This window comes from Plasmodium chabaudi, assembly GCF_900002335.3.
Source record: "Plasmodium chabaudi chabaudi strain AS genome assembly, chromosome: 12".
Taxonomy (NCBI): domain Eukaryota; phylum Apicomplexa; class Aconoidasida; order Haemosporida; family Plasmodiidae; genus Plasmodium; species Plasmodium chabaudi.
Window position 1 is genome coordinate 1,193,069 of NC_030112.2, and position 24,087 is coordinate 1,217,155.

Genomic DNA, 24,087 nt, shown 5'->3' on the forward strand with positions numbered 1-24,087 from the left:
TTAATTTTCTGATTTACCAACTAATTTTGTTTTTTTTGCACCTCTTAATAAACCTGTTCTTCTAGCAGCTATTAAACCAACTTTTTGTCCAGCAGGAGCACTTCGAGATACAGTTGATGGATGACCAATATGTTGATGGTTACCACCACCATGAGGATGGTCTACTGGGTTCATAGCCACACCTCTAACTTTAGGCCAGCAATTTCTTTTAACTCTATATTTATGGTGAGCAACACCTGCTTTTAAGATTGGCTTATCAATACGACCTCCAGCACCGACAACACCAACCATAGCTCTTGCTCTTGCATCAATTGTTTTTTTTGCACCTGATGGTAATCTAATTTTTGTTTTTTTTCCATCTTCCGATTGACCTACAACAGTAGCATAACATCCTGATGCTTTAACTAATGTTCCTCTATTTCCAGCCATATGTTCTAAATTACATATTAAAGTACCTTCAGGCATTTTTCCAATAGGTAATACATTTCCTACAGATAATGGTGCTTTAGTTCCACAAGAAATATATTGACCTGTAAACATACCTTCAGCAGCTACCATTAATTCTTCCTTTTTTCCATATTTTTCAGTTTTTTTAAATAATATTTTTGCTAATGGTGCTCCTCTACCTGGGTCATGAATAATATCCTTTATCAATCCCTTTATATATCCTTTCTTTTCACAAAAATCTAAGTGTCGTAATTTTGCTGCACCTTTTCTATGATGACTATGAGACTTGAAAATCGAGCCTCTTCCCTTCCTTTGTCCTGTAAGCAAAAATTAAAAAAAAAAAAAATAATATATGTTAAAATTTATATATAGAATAATATAGAGCATTTTTATATAAGCTCTTTCCCAATTTATAATAATAAATAAGGTAAACATATATAAATAAAAAATAATGAAAAAATAAATAAACTAACAAACATACTATTTGTTTTTTTATATTACCTCTTATAACTCTTCCCATTTTAAGAAAAACTTTTTTTTTATGTTTTTAATATAATTTTACAAATTCGCAAAAAATTTAATGTAACTTAACTCATTTATTTTCCGAAAAGAGAATAAAATAAATTCTCTTCTTTTTCTGCTTAACTTTTTTTATATAAAAATAAATTTTTTTATTTTATTTTTTATTATTAAATTTTTATTTTTACAATTAATAATTTTTGTTCCTATTTTTCGCTTCGTTATTGTAACCGCATATTAATTTATATTTTTTTTAAGTAGGTAGAGCCATAAAAATAGGGATACCAATTTAGTGTATTATAAATATGTTATGCATATAGTAACATTTTAAATGCGTTCATTAAAGGGCATGCCACCTCACATATGCATAATACCTCGCATAAATATTATATAAAATGCGTATACATATATTTTTATAAGGTACTATATAATATTATACTATTTTATATATATATATATATATATAGGTATTATAATATTTATACTATTTTTATGCAGGCACTACAATGCGTATATAAAATGTTCGCGCCCTGAAACCCCCGTATCCTTTTTTATGCCAATATATTTTTTTTAATATCAAGTGATTTAAGAGGTTAAATATGCCCCTAAAAAATTTTAAAATATTTATACCTACTTAAAAAAATAACATAATAATATATAAAATTAATTTAACCATGTTGTATAAATTTTTTTAACACTATTTATGTATAATAATTATTTTGGAAATTTAATTAAAAAATTAAATACATAAATTTGGCAACTAAAATGAAAAAAATGAAAAAAATGAAAAAAATGTTTAGTACAATTTTCCCAAATTATGTTTATAAACTATTTATATTTTATTTTTGAATTTCCATATTTATTATCCATTCTGAGACAATCTCTTAATTTGTCAGAATTATTATGAAGATCATATTGTTCATTTAAAATTGTAATGCATATATTTGTATGCAATTTATAACAATATAAGAAATGTAATAGGTTTAATGCATGTAGAATGTGTATAAGCTGAGAACAAACAAGTCGTTTTACTACTCTCGATTAAAGCATGTTTGCAACACGGAAAAGGTATAAAATATATTGTCATCATTATCAGCATTGTCAGCATTGCCACCATTGTTGACGACCCTTTTCGCTATGCAATAATATAGTAGCCTAACTTTTGCCATAAGGGCTTATAGGAAAGATAGTTTATTTGGCTACTCGTTTTTTGCATTATTGCAAAGGCGATATCATAGGCATTGCTTAAAAGAGAGGAGGATACTTATTTTTTTATAGTAAAAAATATTTTTAATAGTTAAAAAGGTTCTATTATTATATATAAGTTTTTAATTACAAGATGGGAAAAAAATATGTATGTTCATGAACAAAAATGATGAAATAGTTATATGTATATTTATAAGGTAATAAATATTTCTAGCTTTTTGTCTTCTCATTTTTTGTATATGCTAAAAGCATAGTTATCCATATTTTGGATTCTTTCCCAATGATTGCTGCATTTTTTTAAATATAATTGTAAAAAGTTTAATTATCAGGAACATCAATATCTCCATTGTCTATCATTTCTTGAATGGTAGTTGGTTTTTTTCCATCGACAGTACATCCTATTGAATTGCAAGTACCTAAGATTTCTTTTACAGTTCCTCTAAATTCTTTAGCTCTTGATTTTTCTTTCATAGCTCTTGCAATAGAATAAACTTGCTCAATTTTTAAATTACCATTATGTTTTATATTTTTTACTTTTTTTCGATCTCTTGGAGCTTCATTTAATTCTTTTAAAACCATAGAAGCCGATGTTGGTACAACTTCTATTTTTGCTTGTCTGTTTTGAATAGTTAATTTAACACAAATTTTCAATCCTTTCCATGATTGGGTTTCTTTAGCTATATCGTCACCAATTTTTTTGGGAGATAAACCTAAGGGACCTAATTTTGGGGACAAAACTGATGATGCTCCAACTTCTCCTCCGACTTGTCGGATATAAACTGTTATACAAAAGAAAAAGAAAAGGGTTAGTGAATATATATTAAAATGTATATACAATATTTGATCATGCATATTTCATTCCAGCTAGGAGATACATATTTCCCCTCTTTGTACATTCATAAATTCATAATTAAATATGATATGAAAAAATAAAACATTTACATAAAATAATATGACATAAATAAGAAGAAAATTATAAAAAATAATAATGAATAATAAACATATTTATATTACCATATCTTATTTCATTTGGATCTGGTCTTTTAGCCATTTTTATTTATTTATTTTTATTATTGTAAAAAATTAAAGATATTTTTTTAAAAAAGTTGTTATATATTTTTTGTGGAAAATAACAAAAAAATAAAATAAATATTAAAAAAAATAATAATATTTAATTTTTCTTTTTTCTATTTTATTATTATAAAGAATTGAAAATTGATTAAAAATTTAAGTATATTTTTTTTAAAGGCAAATAACAAAAAAGGGATATTTTATACATACTATTTTTTGAAAGGGTTAGTAAATTTTTTTTTTTTTTTTGTATAGGCATGTTTGGTTTTAGTAGGCTATATTATATACCCTATTTTTTTTACGTGCCCAAATATTTTTCATATATATATACACTCCCATTTCAGGGCCAATATAGGATTACTATTTTATTATTTATTATGAGCCTATGTTGGTTTGTAAGTATGTAGTATATGCATACATATTTATGTATGAAACATAAGGTGCAAAAGGGAAAGAAGCATATACATAATATATTGAAGCCAAATAATTTTTTATCAAGGCTGACTCTAAAATGGTTGATGGGCATGCTATATGCAAATTAATACGTAGTATATAATACCCCCTTTTTTTGAACTATTTAAATTTCCTTAAATTGTATACTATTTTTTTATATTATATTAGCAAAAAAAACGTCATAAAAAATGTCATAAAAATTTAGGTGGGCTAATAATATTTTCATTTTTTATTTTATTAATTTAGTAATTTATTAGGAGATATGTTATTTTTATTTTTTTAAATAAGTTTTAAAAATATGCCATATTTATAACAATTTATATAAAAAGTAGGAATTTTTTAAGCAAGCACAAATATATATATATATATACATTGGCTTCTTTACACTTGCAAACTAGCCGTTGCAACAAATGCATGTGTGCCATTCCAGCATAGTACTTTTCACATTTTTAACAATCGAAAGGAAACCCATTTATATGCAACCTCTACTACTTAAACTCTTTCTCTTTTGTCGCTCAATTTGGAGCATACATTTGCAAGCCAACTTTTGAAAAGTCAACATGCTCTACCTTCCCAAAATGGAAAACGAAACAAAGCTTAGCAAAGGTTAGAAAATTAGCAAAATAAAATACAGTTGCCAAATGTAAGGCTGCAACGGCTGCAACGGCTGCAACGGCTGCAACCATCGAATGGTTAACATGGTTTGTAAAAAAAGAAAACGAAAAAAACAAATGTATTATATATAATTCACAAAATGATGTGCACTATTCAAAGGGACGAAGGTTTACCCTTTCCAAAAGTAAAAACATAAAAATGTAACGTAAAAAAATATAGGAAACGATATGCTCCATTTCTATGTTAGCTGATTAGTTCGCTTTTTGTTGTCGCCCTCAAGGAGGTCACAAATGTTATGCTTCATAAAAATATGTCTATATTTCCAAGGAATATATTTATATTTATATTGAATAAAATTTGTACAATCAACTATAACTTGGTTGAGCATATAATTTACAAATTGTACTTGATCATTTTGTATAAAATTAGTTTTATTTGCATTTTTAAACTTTAAAATTAAATTAATAAATTTTATAATATGTTTATTATTATTTAAATGGGATATATTATTTTTTATATTAAATATTATATTCTCTAAACTTGTATAATCATAATAATCATTTTTTAGTGACACATTTAAAATATGTAATTCGTCTTCTACTTTTATATCTATACACCTTTTATTATATTGTTTGAATAGGGATTGCAAAAAGGGTATAAATTTATCTTTATTATATATATCAGTATTGTTAATTTTGTTCTCTTTCAACATCCTATTATTTATTGTAAAAAAATAAAATAAAAAACTTCTTATCTGTACAGGAGAGTATATAGATATTGTTCTGCTTATATGCTTCATCAACTTGTCATACATTTCAATTTGATTATTTAATATTATATAATTTTTTTCAAACAAGCAAAACAAGACAAAGTGTGATACTTCCTTATTTGTTAAGTCTAAATTGGTTGTAATATTTTTATATATCTGTTGTAAATAATCATTTTGTATTTTTATTTCTTTTGTGATATACCTATTAATTTTTTTTTTTTTTTTTAAATATATATGATAGGAATTTAAAAAGAGTACCAAATCGGATGGTATCATATGATTTATATTTTTTAAAATATTTTCAATTAAAAGTTTTAACACATTATAAGAATAACAATCATTTAAAATTAAAAGCTTAAATAATATTACAACATCATTTATACTTATATTATCCCATAAATTTTCCACATTATTACACTTATTTTTTAATATATTCTGTTCTAATATATAACACTCTATATATTTTAATAATTTTTTCCGTCGTTTTTTATTTTTATCAAACATCTTTATTTTTAACATCCCATATAATAAACGAAGTACATCCTGAGGACTAAACTCGGGTAGTAAAACCATTGCTTTGTCCATAAGTTGATAAACCTGTTTAAATATTTCATTTTGATTTATTTTATCACAAATTGGATCTCTTCTTCTTTTATATTTACTTAACTCTGATCTGAATTCATTATTTTTTTTTATTTTCAATAAATTGTTATAATACTTTTTTCTCTCTCCTGGTTTTACTATTTTATATTTACATATATCAAATATATGCTCACACACATTTTCAAAATGTTTCAACAAATGTCCAGAACTTATTTTTTTTAAATTCACACTCGGAGTTAATTTTTGAACTAGCATCGACGAAATTGTATTCATTTTTCAATAGACAAAAAAATTAGCAAACTAATAAATATTAAAATGGAAATATTACGAAATAACCAAATGATATCTTTAACTTCAATTTTTGATTATCCCTTTTTTTTTATATAAACCTAGTATCTCTTAACTATATCTTCTTCCCCTTTCTTTGCATATTCATTTGTTTATCTACTATCCATTTTGTCGTCATCATTGCCAAATTATATACTGATATGGATTATCACATTCTATAACTGATTTAACCATACTTAGGCACTAAATTGGGTAAAGAAAAATATCATGCAATTTAAAAGAAAGTAAAATAAGAGAGTTTACAAAAATGCAAACAAAAATAAAATCCTTTTTTTTATGCATATATATGTACCCCCTACAAAAGTTATTATCAGGAATTAATTGAAATCGGATTGAATGAAAAAAATGGAAAATAGATCGTGCAAAATAATATAACAACATAAATATTTTTAAAAAAACAATGTACTTTGAAAAGTACCTAACTGGTTAGTATGTAGCCAAATTTGTAGTATTATCTACATACTAAAAAATATATGAAAAATTAATAAAAATAGGAAAAAACAAAAATACATATATATTTGTACATATAATAATGCACAAAAAAATGGGGGGCTCAGAAATGGCTTGAATCTATGTAGGCACTGCCAATTATTCTTTATATTTATAAAAATTTTATTTGCATTTTTTTACATTTTTAAGAAGCATTATCAACGTGAAAATGGCAATCCATGGATACGAATTTATACTTTTCTCGATTTAAGAAAAATATAATTTTATAAAAATGCGAATCACCCAAATCAACAGTAGTTAAGAAAAAAATAAATATTTTCAATAATTCGGAGCAAACTTTGGTCACCCAGGCCAAGACAAAACATAAATCTATAAATAAGTATGCATATGTAATAAGCTTCTTTCAATTCTTTGTCGTACTTATGCTCCCATTTAATTTTCCCTGTTTAGTTACACCATCTTCCTTAGGTTTTGTGCCTTCTATTGCTTGAGGGCGCTTTGCATTTCGTAAAAAATGAAGACTAGCTATTTTCATTTCAGCCAATATACCATATTTTATCCATCGATGGTTTTTGAAAATTTTAATAACTCCATCATTTGTTACAGCAATTAATAAATTATCATCATTAAAATCGAAATCCTTAATATTAGCTCCATTCACATTTCTAAGCATCCAATTTTTATATTCTGTATCATAAATATAAAAATAATTTCTTTGATCTAAAACCCAAAGTTTATTATTCCTATCGAATGCTAACGATTTTAATTTAGAAATACCATATGCTTTTTTGATAACACTCCATTGATATAAATTCCATTTTTGTAAATCCCCTCTTAAATTTATACCCCATATCTTATTTTTATTACTAATTGCTATTTTAAAAAAGAATTCTTCTATGCATGTGTCTATTTTTTTAAATGATTTATTCATTAATAAATATCCAGGTTTATAATTATTATTTATACATATTATTTGCCCATTTTTATTAGTACATGCTGATATAAAATGTTCATAAAATATATTTATATTTTTCCATTTATAACCATTCCAAAAATATAATTTTCCTAAATTATTTATTCCAATCATATTATCAAATAATCGAAATCCTTGATGATTGTCTTTGTGAAAGTTTTTTGGTAATATCATCTTTGTCTTATTTTTGATACTCACATATTTTCTTAACTTAATATATTTATCATAATTAAATTTTTTTACATTTTTTTTATTTTGCACATTACTTTTTATATTATTAAATTTCTCATCTCTCATTGATTGTATTTTTGAATCATTTGGAGTATTACTAACCACTTTCTTAAATTGGGTGTTGTTTTCTTCTAAGTTTTTATGTAATAAAAAAAACGGATCCGATGTTTGCATTTTTTTAAAACCTATTTTTTTTTTATTCTTATCAAATGATTGTGTATTCCCCTTTTCTATCATTTTCAATGATTTTAATTTATCACTACTCACATACATTTCCGCAATTTTTAAAACTTGCGATTTTGCCCTCATTATATTTAATTTTTTTTCTAAATTTTCCTTTCTTGCTTTATTATATGGCATAAATGAAGAATATGTTACATTTTTATCAACTCGTATACTAAATGACTTTTTAGGTTTAATTCTACTTTTATCATTTTCCATTGCTGAATATATATTTTCAGTAAACTGTTTTTTTAACTTTGGATTCAAAGATTTTTTCTTATTATAATCGAATTTATTACTTGTATATAGTCTTTCAAAAACGGATTCCTCGTTTTTTTTAATACTTTCCTTTTTTTCTATATCTAATGCACTTGTCCTTTCTTCGTCGCTTTCGGCATCTTTGCTTTTATTTTTATCACTTCTTTTTCCTGACCCATTTTCACTACTATCCATACTATTGTTTGACTGACTTACCACATACTCGTCATGCTCACTCACTGTATCATTTTCTAAATTGCTATTCTTTTTTTTTTCTTCTAATTCAGAAATAAAACTTTTTGAATCGTCATCAGAGTGCTGACTCGATAATTTATCAGAAAGTCTGTTCTTCAATTTTTGATCATTCATTCCATCATATTCCTTTTTTATTTTATTCGAGGTTGTTTCATTAAAAGTATTTTCATTCACAATATTTTTTTGGTTGCTATGTGATGGTTTAGCTTTTAATTTGTTTTTTTTGTCGTTATAAGACAAATCATTTAAGCTAAATTTTTCTCCAATTGTGCGTAACATTTTAAAGTTTGAACTGGATTTTTTGGGGTTTTCATTATTTTTTTCACTGGAATTGTCGTCATATTTTAAGGTAGCGATAGTTTTCCCTTTTAAATATTGCATTGTAAAAGACAAAAAAAAATACACACGTATATATATATATATATGTCTAAGTAAATAAATATATATAGAGAATTATGTGTCAGTGAACAAAAATTCTTCTAATTTAATTACACACTATAAATTATTGCAATTTATTGATTTAAGGAAATTAAGTCTACATATTATAATATATATATTCTCTAAATATATAGTAAAAATAATTTCACAAAAAAAAAAAAAATTAATACTTACATAAACAATTAGCTATTTTCACCGTTGTTTTGCCATTTCCAACCATTTTTTATTCTTTTTAAAAATAAAAAATCTAGCTAAATAATGGTGATTTATTTATATTTTTTTTATAAAGTATAAAATGTCTATATTTTTTATGAACAGTCATACAAAAAAGAAAAAATAGTCTTACATTTACATTAACAGGCAAGGCAAATTGTATTGGTTGTGGAAAATTATAAGTTATTTACATATTAAAAATATTTTCCTATCAATGAATATGGTGTGTATGCATTATGCTCGAAATGAGCTTATCAGCTGTGAATTAAATGAAATATATTATACAGTTGGTATATGGAAACATGTATTTAACTAGAACAAATAAATAAAAAGGGTGAGTAATTAAAACATGTTACACACAAAAGTAAATGGAATTAATATCCCCAGCTTTATTGACTTAAACAGAATATAGAAAAATATTATATAAGCTTTACTATATTGAAATAATTGGCATACCATATATATACAATGATAAAAAGTAGTATCACCTATTTGTTATATGAACCTTGTAAATAATAAAAAACGTGATATGCTGTTTATATTCTTAAGACTATTATTTTAAATGTGAAAAATAATCCTTAAATACAAACTACTTATTGTATTCCTATCATTATGGTAATAATTTTCCAAGGGCAAAAGATTGAGTGCCCTCATTTTTATATTTTATTGTATTATATTATTTTTATCAAGACATACAAATATATGGACCATTATATATATGTATGAAATAAAGTTTTGACATATAATTAAAATTATAGCTATTTTAAAAAATTTACATAAATTTTTGTAATTATTTTTATTTATAAGTATTTATTTAAAAAAAAAAATTATAAAAACATTTTATAAAATATATATATTATATATATACATAACAATATGTCAATAATAATGTCTATCTATACATATATAACAATACAATGTCATATAAATTAGCGTATATATAGATGAATTAAAAAATAAATATATTCATGCAGATAAAATAATATGATGAATTGGGGGCCCATATGCATAGCGTTGTACAAACTACTTTCTGTATAAAGTGTGTTGAAATATGGGAGAAAATAAAAAAAAAATAATAAAAGATATTATAATACCTTAATATATAATTATAAATAAAAAGAAAAAGAAATATATTTTATTTTCCCTCAATTTGTGTGTAAATAGATACTCTAACGGTTGGCTCACATAAACATAAATATATATATAAGTATGGGTATACTTTTAAATATCTGCCTATTATTTCTCTACACATGATACTGTCAATGATAATATACATTTTCTCAATATGCCTCACAGAAAAATAAGTAAATAGATAAATATGTCTATATATATTCATGTACTAAGTTTGTACAAATATGCTTACAATAAATCTAATGTCTTCTTTTATGAGACCATGATGAAGATCTTGAAGCAGATCGTGAACCTGATCTAGAAATAGATCTAGATCCTGATTTTGATATGGATCTATTATTTCTTCTTCTAGCTTGATAAGATGAGCTTCTAGAGTAGCTTCTTTTTTTGTCATATGCATCTCTTCTTCTATCCATGCTTCTGCTTCTACTACTAGATGTTCTACTTCTACTTCGGCTACGGCTTCTGCTTCGACTCCTGCTTCTACTATAGCTCCTGCTACTGTAGCTTCTGCTTCTTGAATAAGATCTTCTCTTATCACTTCTTGAATAACTTCGGCTTGAATAGCTTCTATTTCTATCACCATATCTACCATATCCATCATCTCGTCTCCATGATGTTTTTTTTTGACGTATTGTTATTTTTGCCTTTTCTCCTTCGTGGGATCTAAATGTTGATCCGTTGAATTTTTCAATAGCTTCAAGCATATCTTCTTTATGAAAAAAGGAAACTTCACCTGTACCATTTTTAAAAACATCTGCATGCCCACATTCCCCTGCTTCTCTAAGATGATCTTTTAAATCTTGCCAACTACCTGAAAGGGGTAATCCAGAAACCTAAAGAACAAAAAGAAAGTAAATTAGATTAATAATAGTAAGTACATATGTGTATATAGCACTCTTAAATTATATATATTAAATTATAAAACAGAATAATTGATTGAAATTTATAGAAATTTATAATGAAACATAACAATACATAATATATTGTTATATTAAAACGATCGTTAGTATGGATATATTTATTACCTCTACAACATATCGGCCTCTTCTTGATTTTGATCCTCTTCCCATCATTCCTCTACCTCTTGAACTATACTTTCCATTGTCTCTAGCATTAAATGGAACTTCAACTCGTAATTTATTTCCACCAAAATCACATCCATCTTTTTCTTTAATTGCATCTGCTGCATCTCGTGCATCTTCAAATTCTATAAATGCAAATGCAGCCCCTGATACTGTTTTTTTAACGTCACATTTTAATATTGTACCAAATTTCCTAAATTCATTTTCTACATCTCTAGATGTAACATGTGATGGTAAATTACCAACATATATTCTTGAAACACTATCACGTATCGCCATTTTAATATTATTAATTATTTATAAAACAAAAATTATATATATTCTTCACAGTCTTGCTAATGCTGCAGCGTATTGCTACATGTATTTTTTAATTCTATTGTATATGTATATATATATTTTTAATTTATTTAATTAACTTATGATAGCTAAATAGTATATCTAGTATGAGTAGAAACAAGTTTGCTTGAATTATATTTCTTTGTAGAGTTAAGTATAAATCATAACATTTGAGTTTTGCCTAAGATCGAAAAGTTTTGATATTCTGTTTTTAAGATCAGCAAGCATAAATAGAAGTGATATATATTTGTGCTATATGCTTATTTTTGATATAACTTTTCTGATTGTTTTAATGTAATTCCATTAAAAATAAATATCAACAACTATCAAATATATGTTTATATGTAACTATATTAGCGTGTTGAATGTTTTACTATTTATTTGAAAATATATGTACTTAAATATTTTGTGTTATTCTTTATTAATTGTCTCTATTTTTTTTGTGCTGTTTTAATGAATGCCTAATTCTTAATTTCATACTAATTTTGAAACTTCAATATATTTTTAACCTTATTTTTTTTTGTAACTATTTATAAAAAAAATTAATTATAAAAATATACTTACAATGTTTCTTAATCAAATAAAAAGTATGATATCATTTTTTTTATAATTATGATATTTAAACAAATATGTAATTAAAAAAAAAATAAAATTAAGAGAAAAAATTATATTATGTAATGTTATATTGTTTAATTATATATACCTATGCCGGATATAATAATATATATATATAATCACAATATGTATTTTATAATTTTATTTTATACGTATTATAGAAGATATATTTATAATATATTCGGGTTTGGGGAATTACAAAGATATGTAGATTGTATGTATGTATATACAATTCCCATACAAACTACAAATATATCAATGCCATATTATATATTTCCGAAAATTGTAGAGATAAAAAAATAGAATAAAAATTTATTTTTTGTTTTTGTATTACATATAAAAATTAGTATAATATATCCTAATTTTTATAATTTCTTTTTTTATTTTATTATATATTTTTCAGTTTTTTTAATTATAATAAAATTTTCTTATTTTTCATATCAAAAAATATGACCCTCAATTTTTTTCAAAAGAAAAAATGTACCTTAATTGTGACTCCTATATAAATGCACAGATAAATTATGCCAGTAAAAAATTAGGCCTTACAAAAGTAAATACATTTATAGTGTATTACATAATTTTTGTCAACTTATTTTAGTGTATATATTATGTAAGACCTATTTTTATTATTTTATTATTTTGTTATATTTTTTTATCCAGCCAATACTTTCACATTCCTTATAACATATATATAAGAAATAAGCAGAGTATTTAAAAGGTTAAAAATAATAAAGCAAAGATATATTATAAGAACTATGTAAACAGCTACAATCTTTTGTAGTATTATTATTGGCTGGATTTTTTGTGGGTTTGGCGTGATTTATATATATACCAATTTTAGGAAGTTGCATATTTATTAAAAATAAGAAAAAAATACATACTTTCATGCATAATGTTTATATGCATATTAATAGAAAGAAATCGTTACAATCTTTTTTATCCACATACTTATCAATACTCTAAAATAATTTCAACACTACTCTCAAAAAGTACATATAGTTGTATTCACTATATGAAGATTTATTTCACCATTTTTTTTTTTTTTGAAAAACTTGTACTTATTGCATGAACGTACAGGTATTTTTAGCTAATATTTAATAAAAAAAAAAAAAAAAAAAAAAAAAAATAGCTATTAAACAATTCCTATTTTTATATACTTTTTGAGGGTATTATTATTGTGGATCTTTGTAGAGTCATGGTTGTAGATATGAATATGATAAGTGTATTTGCCATTTTTTCTTTAACTTTTTTTGTATATACTAAAATATATTTAAACAAAAAGTTAAGCTATCTGTTTGAAATATGGAATTACACAAATTATTATTTTCTTGAAAATGACCAGCTAAATATGCATATAGCCAAATATGTGTAAATAGCGATTGGTCATAAAAATGTTTATTGGGAGTCTTTTATATTATGATAGTATTTCACTAACTTATTCAAATATTAACAATAATAAATATTGTCAAGTTTATTTTTTAATTTCACTACTTGATTGTTTTGCCATCTCATTATCACATATGTGTGTAAAAGTTTTAATGATGGTAATACAATAAAACTCGTAAGATTAGTAAGGCTATTCTTATTTTTTTATTACTTAATCATATTTATATATGCTTGTATTTTTTAAAGAGATATAAAAAAATTTAATTAATTTTATACAATTTTTTATGAATAAAATATTTTGTTCCTATAAGCCAATAAAATAATAAATACACATTTATAAAAAATAGTGTTTATACAAAATCATTTACTTAACACATAATTGTATGTATATGTTTTACAAAAAAAAATGGAAAAAAATAATGTCTCATTTAAGAGAATATATATTTCATTAAAGACATAAAAAAATATAATTTCCAATTGAAATAAATATATATATTTTTTTTCAACAAATCCAGGCTCTAAGATAAGTAAAAAAATATATTAGAGCACCCATTATTTATATATATAATAATACGCATACACATGTATGTACAATATATATTGATGGAAATTCTTTATATTATTTTTTTTTTATTCTATTAAATATTTCACACCTATATTTTTTTCTTCAATTTTTCTCAATTTTTTCTCCATATTAGGGTATATTATAAGTAGGCTCGGAGAAACAAATAAATACATTTAAATAAAGTAAATAAACACAATAAATTTATATATTAAAAAATACACTAAAAATAAAGCCAGTAGGCTTAGTAAATTGCACAACAAAAGGTGTTTTATTTTATCATATCTTATATGTATATTTTTTTTTTTTCGCATTTATTCACACATAAATGTATTATATATACTTATTTATTAAAATATTTTATGTATGAGAAAAATACATAAATGCATTTATTTTCCTAAAATGAAAATAATTATTAACAAGCTCTGACCCAATTACAAAAGTATTTTATCTTATTATATACAATCCTTATCAGTGTATTTTTTTTATTCATATTTTTTGCGAATATTTATAAAGTTATGAAAATGTTTTGATATATATCGAGACATATAATGAAAAGAGAAAATACTTTACTTGCATAAGCCCGCAAATATAAATTATAAAATAAAAAAAATAATAATAAATATTAAAATAACAAAATAAAAATAAAGACGATACAAAGCGTAAATGACAATTTTTGAAAAAGAAGAAAAAAGATAAATATAATAATGACCATTTTATTTTAAAAAAAGAAAAAAGAAAAATACACAACCAGGAATGCTAAAAATAGCTATTTGAAAGTATAAGTAGTATGTGTGTATTTTTTTTTTCATCCTAAACTTTTAGTAAAATTTATTGGGAATATTAACAAGGAGCTTATGTATGTTATGAAAATATAAGTATAATATATGTGTGTGTTTAAAATATAAATATACAAGCATAGTATATGTGTGTATATGCACATATATAAAGACTAAGTTATATATATATGTATGTATATTATATAGCCTCCTAAGGATACAAAAGGGGTTTATATAGAGACTAGCCATAAGTGTGCATATAATTTTTGAACTTTATAAAAAAAGAATAAAAAACAGGTTAGCAAAAATGAGTGAAGCATTGGATGTAGATAATGCCAAAGAAAAGATAAACTTTATGTTTGCCTATTGGAAAAATAATAGTAATAAAGACTTTGAAAATAGTAATGCATTTTGTATTTTATCGGGTAAATCGAGCAAAGATGATAATGCAACGATTCAAGAACAGTTTCAGATGTGGCTTTTAGGATACCAACTTACAGAAACTTTTTTTTTATTTTGTAAAAAAAATGAAAAATTAATAATACTTACAAGTGATAAAAAAAAGAAATTTTTACAACCATTATTAGATAAGACGGATAACATAACAATTTTAGAACGAAATAATAATGATAATAGTGAGAATTTTGAAAAAATAAAAAATGAAATAAATATGCATGATAGTAAAGAATTATTAATTTTAAAAGACAAAGATTCTACTGGAAGTTTTTTTGAAGCATGTTATAATTTTATTAAAAGTTTAAATAAAAATGAAATAGATGTAAATAATAATATAAAAAATTTATTAAATCTTAGATCTAAATCAGATGTAAAATTACAAAAATCAGCTAGTGATATAGCTAGTATTATAATGAAAAGCGTCTTGATAACTACAATTGAAAATTCATTGGATAGTGAAGAATATGAAAGTCACAATAAAATAAAAGAAAAAGTTTTAAAATTTAATGAAAATAAAAAATGTGTTGTTAAGATAAAGGATAAATTAAAAGCAGATATAGACGATATAGATGTTATATATAGTAGTGTACAAAGTGGCAATAAATTTGTATTAAATTTTAAAAATACAAATGATAATAATTACTTATCACAAAATGATGGTACTATAGTTATAGGTTTAGGTGTCAAATATAAAGAATTATGTGCAAATATAAATAGAACCTTATTATTAAATGCTAAAGAGTATCATAAAGAACTTTATAATTTTACTTTCTCTTTACAAAAATACATAATTAATGACTGTTTAAAATATAATACATCTTTTTCAGATGTATATAAAAAGGCTATACAATATATTAAAGATAATAAACAAAATTATCAAACAATTGGAAATATAAATTTAGAAAATTATTTTATAAAATGTTTAGGTCATGTTATAGGTTTTGAGTTTATGGAAAAGGAATTTTTAATCACAGCAAATAATTCAAATGCTACGATCGAAAAAAATACATCTTATAATATTTCTGTTGGGTTCGAAAATGTTCAATTACCAGATTCTAAAAATGTATTTTCAACATGGATCAGTGACACTGTTTTTGTTAACGATAAAGAAGAAGTAACTATACTTACAGATGCAATAGGTAAAGAAATAAATACTATATCATATGAATTAGAAGAAAGTGAAAGTGAAAACGAAGAAGAAGATAGTGAAGACAATAAAAAAAAAAGCGGAAAAGAATCCAAAAATGTAAAAAGAGAAGCTAGCGATTATGATGAAAGTGATGATGACGATGATGATAGTAATAACAAATCTGCAAAAGTAAAAAAAGAAAAAAACAAAAATGGAGATAGTGAAAATAAAAAGAAAATAGGAATATCAGCAAGTATATTAAATAATGCATCTAGTGTTATTGTATCAGACAGATTAAGAAGAAGAAATAAAAATTCATTAGCCCATAATAATGAGCAAGAAATCGAAGAATTAAATAAAAGACAAAATGAATTGAAAAATAAAAAAATCGAAGAAATTAAAAATAGATTTTCAGAAGGTACTAATGAATATAAAGATTTAAATAAAAAAAACATAAAAAAATTAGAAGATATTAAATCATATAATGATGCAGATTTAATTCCTCGTGATTTAAGATCAAATATAATACATGTTGATAATAAACATGAATCCATTTTATTACCTGTAAATGGTGCACATATACCTTTCCATGTATCTACAATTAAAAATTTAAGTTCGAATTATGAAGATAATAATGATATATTTGTTTTAAGAATAAACTTTCAAGTTCCAGGAAATCAAGGATCTCAAAAAGGGGAATTTAATGCTTTTCCCAAATTAAATGAAAAAGAAATGTATATCAAAGAGTTAATATTTAAATCAAATGATGAGAAACATTTACAATTTGTTGTTAAACAAGTTAAAGAATTAATCAAACAAGTGAAACAAAAAGAAGTAGAAGCAGATGTAAATGATTCTAAAACTTCAAATGAAAAATTAGCTTTAAATAAAAGCGGTAGAAGAATAGTATTACGAGATTTAATGACAAGACCTAATATATTTACTGGAAGAAAAATATTAGGAACTTTAGAATTACATACTAATGGTTTAAGATATTCTGCAAATTCAAGAGGAACTACAGAATTTATAGATATATTATTTGATGATATTAAACATGCTTTTTATCAACCATGTGATGGACAATTAATTATATTAATTCATTTCCATTTAAAAAGATATATTATGGTAGGAAAAAAGAAAACACTAGATGTGCAATTCTATTGTGAAGTAGGAACACAAATAGATGATCTTGATCGAGCTAAAGCTAGAAATGTATATGACCCTGATGAAATGCATGATGAAATGAAAGAAAGAGAACAAAAAAATAAATTAAATTTAATTTTTAAAAATTTTGTACAACAAATGCAAGATATATCAAAAATTGAATTTGAAATCCCATATCCCGAATTAACATTTTCAGGGGTACCAAACAAAAGTAATGTTGAAATTTTTGTTACTGCCAATACTATTAATCATTTAATTGAATGGCCACCTTTTATCTTATCTGTTGAAGATATTGAAATTGCATCTCTAGAGAGAGTACATCATGGTTTAAGAAACTTTGATATGATTTTTGTTTTTAAGGATTATACCAAACCTGTAAAAAGAATTGATGTTATACCTATTGAATATATAGATACAATTAAAAAATGGCTAACCACTATTGATATAGTATATTATGAAGGAAAAAATAATTTACAATGGGGAAATATTCTTAAAACAATCCTTGCAGACATTGAATCTTTTGTTAATTCCAAGGGATTCGATGGGTTTTTAGGAGAAGATGATGATGAAGAAGAACAGTCTGCTGAAGATGAAGATGAGGATGACGAATATGAGGTTGACGAATCGGAACTGGTAAGTCCATCCCTACTTTTCAACATTGCTATACTCTCTAATTTTGTTACTTTTTCGAATTTGTTTGCATATTTTTGTTGCACTTCCTTTTCTTTTTTCAGAGTGCCGAAGATGATAGTGAGTATGACGATAGTGAAGAAGAAAGTTTAGCCACAGAAAGTGATGGAGATGAAGAAGTTGAAGAAGATTCAGATGATGAAGGATTATCATGGGACGAACTTGAAGAAAGAGCTAAAAAAGGTAAACCAATATATACAATAAAATACGATAACATTTTCATGGTTATTAATTTAGGTCCTCTTTATTGACGGAATAAATAACATGCACAAATGTATACATGCATTTTTTTTTCTTTATTTTCTACTTAGACGACAAAAAACGATTTGCCTACCAAAGTGACGATGGTGACGATAGTGAAGGATACAATAAAAGAAAGAAGAAGAGAAATTAATTTTACAAATTATTTATAATTTTTTTTTCATTTATTAATTTTTGGCTATTTTTATAACACATTATTTTTCATTCTGTTTATTATCATAAGTATATTACCTACCCAATTGAAGCTCAAATATAGAAAGAATCTTATTATTATTTGTAACTCGTTTTTTTTAGCATACATATTAATTATATTTTATTAGAATAAAGAAAGTAAGCATGCATATGTGCATTTATTTATATATTTATCCTTTTACAAATGTCAGAAGAAATTTCTGAAAATATACACATACGTACGTGTATAATTCATCCATATTTATGTCCACTTTTTTAAAACAACGAGAGTTCTTTCCTATTATTCTCTCCTTTTTTTTAATCATGTTATTTTTTTTTTATTTTTTTCTTTTATATTCATTTCAAACAAATATTTCAAATGGCAAAATGATATTATATATGAAATGAACACAGGGATGTATATATGTCCTTGTATATTATAAATATACTCTCCCAACTGATTGAATATTTTATTTAAAAATTATAATAAAATAAAACTATAAAAAAATATGGAAATACGTGTGTGCAGCTAGCTAAAAACAATTATGAGTGCATGTGCATCCAAAGGAGACATTATTTACCTGCACGTTCATATATTTCTTTTGCTATGTTTGCATATACATATAACAATCATAGGATACAAAAGGAATTATCTCTAATTCAACTGCTTATCATAAGAACAGCCCTTTTCACTAATTTATAATCTCTTATATCTGAATTGTCGGAAATATTTTTTGATTTTCCAACATGTTCTACTATTTGGAATCCTTCATTTTTTATAAACAAATTTTCTTCCAATATAATAGGACTATTATTTGGTTCTTTATTTGTATTTTCAATAATCAATGCACCGTCTAGATATAAATTTGTAATAATAGCATCGGATTTTATCCATAAAGTAGAATTATTCTTTATGGTTATGTTTCCTTTTATTTTGTTTATTAGCTGAGTTAATGTAAAAGCAAACTGTGGCTCGATCAACACTTTAGGTGGCATAATAGATGGTGTTCCATTCATAAATTGGATACCCATTTTTTCTAAATTATTCTTTTTTTTATTATATATACATGCTAATTCTATAAAAGCGCAATTGCTATAATATAAATCTGCTTCTGCACTATACATACATTCTGGATGTATATTTTTTTCAATTTTTTTTTTTGCAGTAATTCGGTTATTTTTTACTGCTGAAAAGCATAAAAATCTGTTTAACTCAGTGACACCTACTTTGTTACCGTATTCATGTTCATCTCCATTCTTTTCTTGCTTCTCTTCTTGCCCTTCTGTCTGGTTCGAATTTTGAGTAAAATATAAATACACAAAATCTTGCATCATACATTCGATTCTTGCTGGGCTTACAAAATTCTGTTTAGTATCATCCGAATATTTTGGATTGATATATTCTGGTACTATTCCATTTGTTTGTTTTAAAATTTCATTATATTTTTGTATTTCAAATATCAAGGAATTAGTATTACCAGAGTATAATGAACACCCATCCTTATCAACGACATCTTTTTTTGATAAATTTTTTAATATCGATTCAAAAATAGTATATTCTATATTTACAACATCTATTGTTTTCCCACTGTTTGTTAATTTACAGATAGTTCCTATTTCTTCACCAGGTTTTCGCGATATAGCTAAAAAATTCATATGCAATTGCTTCTCTATAGATACGCCTAAACAAACAAATAAAACCTTTATTGCTAGAGCATTTGTATCCTGAAAAAAATATAAATATTTATATCCCTTTTGAATCAAATCGTCAAGTTGTATATGCTTTTTAATTAATGTATGTATATCTCCATGTCCATGAGGTTTTTTAGACAAATAAAAAGTATTATTTTTATATATATAATCTAAATGAGACTTATTATTTTTAAAGCATAAAACATTTCTTTGTTTTAATAAATATATTTGTTTTTTTTTTAAAGAAAAATAATTATTTTCTTCTAAAAATTTTATTGCACTTTCATAAGTATCATCAGATAACATAATTATAAATGGTATATCTATTTCTTTATTTTTATTTTTTTTAATAAAGTCTTGAAAACTTTTTAAATAATTACAATAATATTCAATATAGCTTTTTTCAGATATTATACTAGTTAATAATTTTAATTTTATATCATTATAATTTAACCTTTCTCCTAGTCCTCCTGCTAATAAAACAAAACAAACTTTATCAATATATTCCAATCCTATTTTTTCATAATAAAGATATTTTTCAATAGATGAAATATTTGATTCTATGTTGTCTTCCTCTACTTCATTATTTTTACATTGTGTCTTGCATTTTTTGGGATCCATTTCTTTAAACTCTTTATAATGTTTCTTTCCCTTTTTATAATGATCCCCATCAAAATCAAATGCACTATTTAATATCCATTTATTTTCGCTAAATCTATCAGAAATTTTATTATTTTCTAATAATGATATATTTATTGGCAATGTTGCATTTTTATCCAAATATTTAGATTTATTCTTTATATCAACAGCATGCACATTATTATTAAAATAAGACAATTCAAATTTCTTAAAATTTTTTTCATAATTATTTAGTTCAGACTTTTTAGGAGAATATATATCTGTTACTTTATTATCTACATTAGCTTGAAATAATAAGTCTTTCAAATTAAATTTTATTTTTACAATATTATCAGGATGTTCTATTATGTAATTTGCATATTGATCCGTTTCATTTTGTGATTTTTTAAAAAGATTTTTTGCTTTTTCTACATATTTAATTAATCCACCAGGATATTCTTTTTCAAATTCTTTGATTTGTTTAATGATATCAAAAATGTTCTCTTCATTTAATCCTTCATGATTTATAAGATCGGTTTGATCTGCTTTAATTAAATATTCAATATATTTTTTGGCGTCGGGATTATCGATTTTTTTTATTAATTCATCAATTTTTCCCATGACATAATGATATTCCCTTTATACAAATAAAAATAGAATGAATATAATTTTATATATTTTATATATTTTATATATTTTTTGTCTTTTTTAATTTTTACAAGAATAAACAACAGAAAAATAGATAGCTTGTGATTATATGTGTGTGCATAATATATAACTAACGAAATACTAAGTTATGCTTAGCGAAAATACATGGTGAAAAAAAAATTTAAGCGAACAAGAGCATAATACATATATTAGTGTATATACCTATTACATTCAAAAATATATATTTCCTATATTTGATTATGTTGGAAAACATGTCATTTATTTTATATATATTTTTAATCCTTACACTAAAAGTCTATAAATAAAATATATCAATTATGTTAAACATATTATATTTGTGTAACACACCAAGCAAGCCATTTTACTAATTAATATTTTTTTTTTGATCTATACATTAAAAAAAAAAAAACAGCCAAAATAGCTATGCATATTTTTTTTTTTAAACAGCTAAAAAATAATATGATAAAAATAGACATATCAATAAATTGTATATAAAAGGATACTAAAAAATGCTTTTATCAAAATTCAAAATAATATAGACCTATACTTATAAAAGTATTTTTATTTTTTAAGGTTATTAGACCGAAATTTATTTATTTTAACATTTTTTCCCCGTGTATGTATATGCCTATAATAATGATCGTATTTAAATAACTTCTTTAACTAATAAATTTCAAACAAATTATATGCATAATTAAGTTCATATAGTTTATGGAAGAAAAAAAAATAGTATGTTGCATGAACATGTAAGCACATAAATTGAGATAAATTCGGAAGAGCTAGCTGTATAGGTCATTAAAATCCGATTTTTAAGTATTAAGGAGATATTCTGTTCCTTCGTTTATATATTTTTTTTTTAATTTAGACTTTAACTCATTTTGAATATTACCTTTTGAAAATTTTATATCATTTGAAATGCTTTCTAAGTTTTGTATTTTATGATAATTTTTGTTATTATATAATAAATCATTATATCTAAGGGAATTTAAATTTTCATTAATTTTAGGAAGATATATATATTCGATGCTTTTTCTTAGAGAGTTTTCAATACCCTCAATTATTTTCCCCATATTTTCTATATGAAAATATTTATCTTTTATTAAATTAATATCTGAAATTTTTTTTGGATTTTCTAAAACCTTATTAACAGAAGCAGACAATGTAGTTTCATTTTTTTGAACTATAGAAATATTTAAAGTTGTAGATATTTGATAATGTATAATCGAGTGAGTTATATTTACCTGTATTAAATGTGTACCTTCCCAATCCATATATGTATTATTACTATAATTTTCTTTTTTTTTTATCATAAAACATGCAACAAATCCATCTTCTATTGGATTAGGCCACAAATAAACAGATGATAAACCATTTATATAATAAGCTTTTCTATATCTTTCAAATATTTCATTATATAATATTTCTAAACTTCTTAAAGGCTCGGATGGTATATAACCATTTGGAAAATTTTCTGGATAATATAAATTTGTATATGGAGATCTATATGATTCTTTTTCCTTATTAAACATATTACCTAAAAAATATTTTTTTTCTTTATTATCAAATTTAATTTTAATTGGACCTTCCTTATTTATTAATATATTATTCGTTAAATTTTTGTCTATTTTTGACAATATTATTATTGTTTCTTCAAAGAGTCGGGCAGGTAAAATGTTACATATGTTTAATACCGCATCGATTTTACCTTCCTTATTTCTTGTGTCTTCCATAATTTAGTTTTTTATATGGTTACTTTTTATGATAGTTTTATGCTAGTAATTAGTATTGATGTGGTAAAAAATTGTAGCTATTTTAAAAGAAATATTTTTTTATTTCATGTACAGAAATATAGGTATTCACTTACTCTAATTTAGTCATTGATATGTTTTTTTTTCAAAATTTATATTTTTTGTCTTTACCATTATATCGATCAGCTTATCCATTTATTACTAGGCATATAAAGTATGTATTGCATACTATATGAGAATTTATAATTTTTATTTTTTACAATTTTTATTGAAAATATTTCTTGTTTGCACAATTTTTAAATATTGAACATATAAGCATTAAGAGTAAAGTTATTTATTTCGTTTATTTTCCAAAAAAAAATATGCACATTTACAAGCCATTTAATTGCCTAATTGTTGTATGGTAAGGTGGAATAGGCTAACTACGCATACAAGCATATGTTTTGAATGTTTTTATTTTCTATATTTTTATACGATTATTATGTAAATATGTTCTTTGTAATTATTTCCCCAATCAATTTCAT

The 24,087-nt window shown here is 23.7% G+C and overlaps 8 protein-coding genes across 8 annotated transcripts; 1 reads left to right on the forward strand and 7 right to left on the reverse strand.

The window, feature by feature from the left end:
* Positions 1–967, reverse strand: PCHAS_1232300 (60S ribosomal protein L2, putative; the record flags this gene model as incomplete). The annotated part of the gene is made up of 2 exons (XM_016798957.1): positions 1–764; positions 949–967. The coding sequence occupies 2 exons, from the start codon at positions 965–967 to the stop codon at positions 1–3; spliced, it is 783 nt and encodes a 260-aa protein (XP_016654311.1).
* A 1,523-nt stretch (positions 968–2,490) lies between these two features.
* Positions 2,491–3,223, reverse strand: PCHAS_1232400 (60S ribosomal protein L12, putative; the record flags this gene model as incomplete). Its single annotated transcript, XM_016798958.1, has 2 exons — positions 2,491–2,951; positions 3,187–3,223. 2 exons carry the CDS (start codon positions 3,221–3,223, stop codon positions 2,491–2,493), a joined length of 498 nt encoding a protein of 165 aa, XP_016654312.1.
* A 1,326-nt stretch (positions 3,224–4,549) lies between these two features.
* Positions 4,550–5,956, reverse strand: PCHAS_1232500 (conserved protein, unknown function; the record flags this gene model as incomplete). Its single annotated transcript, XM_740772.1, has 1 exon — positions 4,550–5,956. One exon carries the CDS (start codon positions 5,954–5,956, stop codon positions 4,550–4,552), a length of 1,407 nt encoding a protein of 468 aa, XP_745865.1.
* A 928-nt stretch (positions 5,957–6,884) lies between these two features.
* PCHAS_1232600 (conserved Plasmodium protein, unknown function) lies at positions 6,885–8,801 on the reverse strand (the record flags this gene model as incomplete). The annotated part of the gene is made up of 1 exon (XM_016798959.1): positions 6,885–8,801. One exon carries the CDS (start codon positions 8,799–8,801, stop codon positions 6,885–6,887), a length of 1,917 nt encoding a protein of 638 aa, XP_016654313.1.
* A 1,640-nt stretch (positions 8,802–10,441) lies between these two features.
* PCHAS_1232700 (serine/arginine-rich splicing factor 1, putative) lies at positions 10,442–11,566 on the reverse strand (the record flags this gene model as incomplete). The annotated part of the gene is made up of 2 exons (XM_016798960.1): positions 10,442–11,038; positions 11,231–11,566. The coding sequence occupies 2 exons, from the start codon at positions 11,564–11,566 to the stop codon at positions 10,442–10,444; spliced, it is 933 nt and encodes a 310-aa protein (XP_016654314.1).
* A 3,706-nt stretch (positions 11,567–15,272) lies between these two features.
* On the forward strand, positions 15,273–18,798 carry PCHAS_1232800 (FACT complex subunit SPT16, putative; the record flags this gene model as incomplete). Its single annotated transcript, XM_736454.2, has 3 exons — positions 15,273–18,347; positions 18,449–18,587; positions 18,716–18,798. The coding sequence occupies 3 exons, from the start codon at positions 15,273–15,275 to the stop codon at positions 18,796–18,798; spliced, it is 3,297 nt and encodes a 1,098-aa protein (XP_741547.2).
* A 698-nt stretch (positions 18,799–19,496) lies between these two features.
* Positions 19,497–21,767, reverse strand: PCHAS_1232900 (UTP--glucose-1-phosphate uridylyltransferase, putative; the record flags this gene model as incomplete). The annotated part of the gene is made up of 1 exon (XM_733907.2): positions 19,497–21,767. The coding sequence occupies one exon, from the start codon at positions 21,765–21,767 to the stop codon at positions 19,497–19,499; it is 2,271 nt and encodes a 756-aa protein (XP_739000.2).
* An 857-nt stretch (positions 21,768–22,624) lies between these two features.
* On the reverse strand, positions 22,625–23,545 carry PCHAS_1233000 (F-actin-capping protein subunit beta, putative; the record flags this gene model as incomplete). Its single annotated transcript, XM_729572.2, has 1 exon — positions 22,625–23,545. The coding sequence occupies one exon, from the start codon at positions 23,543–23,545 to the stop codon at positions 22,625–22,627; it is 921 nt and encodes a 306-aa protein (XP_734665.2).
* Between the last annotated feature and the right edge of the window lie 542 nt (positions 23,546–24,087).